The 5009-nt window shown below is 48.9% G+C and overlaps 1 protein-coding gene across 1 annotated transcript in view; it reads right to left on the bottom strand.

Moving 5' to 3' along the window:
• The window catches only part of CTNS (cystinosin, lysosomal cystine transporter), a 6301-nt gene extending 2367 nt beyond the window's left edge, over positions 1 to 3934 (bottom strand). Inside the window, exons 1-5 of the mRNA XM_019545747.1 lie at positions 3758 to 3934; positions 3571 to 3674; positions 2423 to 2554; positions 1209 to 1308; positions 1007 to 1126 (exon numbers count right to left, since the gene is read on the bottom strand). Of these exons, the coding sequence (XP_019401292.1) occupies positions 1007 to 1126; positions 1209 to 1308; positions 2423 to 2554; positions 3571 to 3674; positions 3758 to 3919 (618 nt within the window). The 5' untranslated portion in view covers positions 3920 to 3934. The remainder of the gene's footprint in view (positions 1 to 1006; positions 1127 to 1208; positions 1309 to 2422; positions 2555 to 3570; positions 3675 to 3757) is intronic.
• Between the last annotated feature and the right edge of the window lie 1075 nt (positions 3935 to 5009).

Here is a 5009-nt window from a genome sequence, read left to right as displayed (position 1 = left end):
TGGCTCTTTTGATCAAGTTTAGGGTTCAGTAACAGAACCTGTGGGGCTTTATGCTCTTGAGACAGGTTCTGGGGCTTGGAAAGCTTGCCAGATTGTCTTTACCATGTGCTGTACTGGTGGGGGGTGGTATCTGGCTTTGTAATAATGGCCTCAGTTTCTTGCAATTAGGGGCCTCTCACAAGGACAAGTGCTGTGAAACGAAGAGTAGTAGCAGCTCAGGGACAAGGCACCTGGAAATTGGAACATGGCCCCCATGAGGGGAGCCTGATGGTCTGTGGCATCTAAAGATAATTAAGGAGTTCAGCCAGAACCTGGTGACTTGTCAGGCTCCAAAACCATTTTGACAGTGGTGCCTGGTTGTCTCTCTCAGGAGAAGTTCCCACACCTGGCACAGTGCTAACAGGTCATTAAGCTGCTGATTGCACAGGAAAAGGGAGCACCCAGAGCAAAGTGATCTCTCCCTTCTCAACCCCAGGCAGTGGGAACGAAGCAAATGGTCACCTGACAAGGGGGGGCAAAGGCTATAGGAACTGGTCTCTTCCACAGGAGTGAGAAAGACCAGGAGCAGAATGCTGGTTGAGGAGTGGGCTCTGGGCTGCCACACAGGACTCCAACCTAGGCCCGTGTGGTGAGCAAGCTGGGATGGGAAATGCATGTGAACAACTCATTCTGTTTAGAGCAGAATCTTTCTGGTGATAGCTAAAGCAGGGGCAATTGTTTCTGGAGCCTTTACACGCTCTGTATTTATGTGAAACAAGCTATCGCATGGCCCTAAGGAGGGAACTTGTAAACCGAGAGCACGCTACAGTCACTGGGGAGTCAGCACCAGGTCTAGCAAGCCAAGGCAGCTGGGCTGTGAGGTTCTGTTTCCAGTAATGCGAAGGAGAGGGAAGAATCTACTTTGCCCAGAGGAAGAACACGCTGCCCAGGGGGTGGGGCCCAGCTTGGAGGCTCTACCAGGGCTGAGTCACCTTTGTGGAATTTAAGTGCCAGAGGCACCACTCACCTCATATATGCAGCACTGCACTATGATAAAGAACGTGATAGCTACTGCATGGAGACTAAAGAAGACGTCGCTGCTTTCCACAGGGTTCACGCCATTGGGATACTGATGTAGGAACTGCTCCTGAACAGAGGGAAGCAGCAGGTCAGCTCCCAGGCTCAGTTCCACAGGGAAGCTAGTGTGTGGCAACACAAAGGGCACTTACCCTGATGGCAACAATCCAGAAGAGTCCCACGTTAAACACGCTGTATGCTATGAAGCCAGTGAGGTTTAATGCGATGAAGTCAAAGCTCAGCCCAACAACGCTAACAGGGAGAATAAATCAGAACTTGCTTTTAGAGGAAGGAGGGAAAGGAGTCCTCAATATACAGAGCAGCAGGGCCAGGGCAACAGAAACTGAGTTTTCAGTAGCAGAAAGTGCTAATTAAGGGTTTCTGGATTTCCTAGAACAAAGTGCAACCATGTTGCTTTTTAAAAGATCCCTTTGTGGGCTGGGAAGTGGAGGTGGGCTGCCCCTCATGTGGAAAGCACCAGAGATTTGATGTTTACAAAGCTGAACTTCCAAAGGAGGGAGCCTATGCAAGCTGCACCCAGCCCCAGTGAGTCAGAGAATAGGACTCCGCCCCTGCCGAGATGGGGCACTCTGCTGCCCTCGTGTGCCAACAGAGGTTGTCCACTTGTCAAAGGCCATCACTTGTTTGCTTGCTCAGATAGCTCAGTTTGGAAAAGGAGTTCAAGGAGCTTCCCCAAAAGGAGGCTGGCAAAGTAAATCTAGTGTTCAGAGGAAGGCAGTCTGCACAGCAGGGCTTAGATGAAATGCAACCTGCCTTCCAAGAGAGTGGAAACATGGTGCAGGGCAAGGTGTATACCCTACATTAGCTCCAGGGGCTGGTAGAACACATGTGAAATCAGACCCCCTCCAGCTTGCCATGGAAGGTGATCACTAGGACACAGTAGAGCCACATCTCTTTGCACTCTCCCTTTCCTCTTCCCAGAATTTATTCACAAGAATTGAAACGGATACAAATGTGAGTGGGGGTGAACTTCCCAAATGCACCTTACTAACTCTGGTGAAATTCTAATGACCGGGCTCCCTCTGGTGTCTAACGGGGGAACAATCCAGGCTAACTCATCACCCAATACCTTGACTTCAGTAGCACTTTGCAGGGGACGTTTTGTACAAGTTAAGGGCTTCTGAGCTGCTGCTCTGACAGGCCTCCTAAGCAAGGACTGTATTACTAGGGAATTCAGCTGTTACTGAAATCACATTTGCTCCTACACTAATACCTTGCTTTTCTTTCATGGGGACCAGCTCGTTCATGGGAGAGGAAAACTGTCCCACCCTACCCACGAGTCTTTCCATACAGTGACGTTTCTTGTAGAAAGAGAGCTGTGAAATGCACTTAAATATCCCCTTACCTCTTCCGCCGACAGTTCTCAATAACCTGTGGGTAGAAGGAGATCGACCAGGCTAAGAAGTAGATCCAACCAATCACCTGATCTATGTATCGCAGTATCTGACTATGAAGCACCTGAAAGCGAATCCTTGGGCTGGAAAAGAAATTGTGCCAGTCAGTCAGTTTGTACATGTTGTGACACATCTCTGCATGCCACTAAGTGCAGCAGAAGCAAGCTCTAGAGCGAGTCGATCCCAGTCCAACACAGCACTGAAGATGTAGGGTGGGTTTAATAGACCTTTCCCCTGTGCACCCCTAGCTCCCAGCCTCTGTGCCCTTTCTTCCTTCATTTTCCCCCTTCCCCCCATCCTCCAGCCTTCAGAAGCCTCTTATCTAGCCCCTGTCTTTCAGTGCCTCCTAGCACAAGGTTTCTATTGTGTAACTGATGCATATCACCCTGTGCTCTGTAAGCAAGGCCTTGCAATGTGGTACAGCCTGTGCTCTGGCCTGTCTGACAAGATGGGGTAAGAACTGTGATCAAGAAGCCATAAAAAGCAGAAGCAGAATGAGGAAGCAGCCATACTGCAGCATCCTGCAGAGCTGTATCATCTGGACAAGCAGCAGACACAAGTCAGCAGTCTGTTCTGGTATCAGTTCCACATGTGAGCACAGTTCCCCTCATTAACAGACCCTCTAAGCTACAAGGGGTTTCTGGATGTGCCAAGTGCCAGCGGCTCCTTATGAACCAAGTGAAAGCTGTGGGGGCAGGGATGGCTCTAGAACATGACTCCACGAGCGCTCGTGCAAGATCTGTAGAGCAACAGTGCGGTAGCCCAGGGAGATCTCTGAGCCCAACAGTGCCCTACTCAGGGCACACCTGAAGCCTGCATGTGTGGTTTAGAAGATGCTGTTGAACCCCAAGCTAAAATGCTAGGGGAGGGTAGGTGCTCACTGCTCCACTATTCCAATATAAATGCAAGATACAGAAGCTAAGTGGTACTGTTCTAATTACCCAAGTGAAACAGAAAATGCAAGAGAGAGGAACACAGACCATTTATATACCCCAAGGAAAAGCAAGGTGGTGGTAGGTGGCTTGCTGGCAGAAGGGGAATGCTCCTACTCTTTTAGATGAGAGATGCAGATAATGAGGAATGAAATGTAGTTTCTCACCCAGTTTGGTTGGAATTACTGATATGAAGGTAAACTGTAACTTGGCCAACGTCTTTGGCTTTCACTTGAAAGGTTGAATTAGTTAACCCAGCAGGGAAGTCTACCTGTTACAAAAATGAAAACTGGATGTAGTAGTATTCTCCTGATACAAAGCAAGTCTACATCAGAAATCAGTGCTGTTACTTACTTGCCTGGGTAGTTCAACAATGGTTCCATTCTTGGATGAATAGATAATGTTAAAAGTTATCACCAAGGTTTCATTCACTGAAGAACTGTGAAAACGGAGAGGGCAGATTAGGCCTAAGTGTACATTAAAGGAGGTGTCTAGTCTCCCCGGGAAAATCTTCATAGTCCATGAAAGCTTACCTTGGACAGTCTACATGTAGTAGCTTCTACCTGGTCACCCACTTTGGTACCAACATTATGGGACTCTAGAAATGAAGGCTATTTTTAAGTGACTGATAAAGTAATCTGAACTGAGCAGGGTCCTTACACGTCTCCCTTCTTGCAGATGCAGAAGTTCTTTTGAAAGACAGATACACACTGCTCTAAAGCTTGAAGTCTCCCCATTTCTCCATCCACACAGCAGCCCTCCACCCCTCCTTGCCGCTCCCTCATATCAATACAGGCAAGTACTTGACTTCTGTTTCCCAAGGGAAAAGCTTGTGCAGCTTAGAAAATGGGCCACTGCACCAAGGCAAAAAGTCTCCATGGAGACTGAAGCATGGGTTTCGGCTCTGAAGTGGTTGCTTTCTGTGCTGGGAGTGGACTTGTATAATTAGGGAATGTCTTAGAATCCTTCTAGACAAAGCATGTTATTGTTGGTCTCATGGGGGGCAAAAGAGATTTATCAATGAGTCCATCACCCCGCAAATGCAGAATTCATTCTGCCACTACAGAGAGCTCTGGATCCCTCTGGCCAGAGTCATTAATGGTGCAGCTCCCGAGTGGTGTCGGGGACTCCTCCATGGGATGGCCTTTCATCCCTGGAAGGCCTCTGCATCTCTTCAGTACCGCTTAGGCCGTAAGTCATACTGAAGGGGTAAGTCATGGGGTTGGGTGGGTCACATAGTCTGACCTGGGGCACAGAGGTAAGAGGCCCTGTTCCTAAATCCTCCCACCCACACGTCTGTCCAGTCTCTTCTAAAAGACCTCCAAGGGGAAAAACAAAACAGTTTGTGTGACAGCCTCAGGCAGCGAGTCCTACTCCTCTTACACTCAAAAACTTCCCATGAAGTTTGATCCAAACCTGCTGTGCTGCTGCAGGCAGGACAACGGGCAACGGGTTTAAGAACGAATGATTGTTTTCCTGGCTTATGGCAGCCGTTCAAAAGGAAACCTTCCCTTGCCCGTGCAAGGAATCGCACCCGTGGTCTGGCCCGCCGCACGCAGGCGAAACAAGCAAGCGCCTTGTCCCAAATGTCGTCACGACAGCTTGT

This window comes from Crocodylus porosus, unplaced genomic scaffold (genome assembly GCF_001723895.1).
Source record: "Crocodylus porosus isolate Cpor-Errol unplaced genomic scaffold, CroPor_comp1, whole genome shotgun sequence".
Taxonomy (NCBI): Eukaryota; Metazoa; Chordata; order Crocodylia; family Crocodylidae; genus Crocodylus; species Crocodylus porosus.
This window is presented reverse-complemented; position numbering and strand designations above follow the sequence as displayed.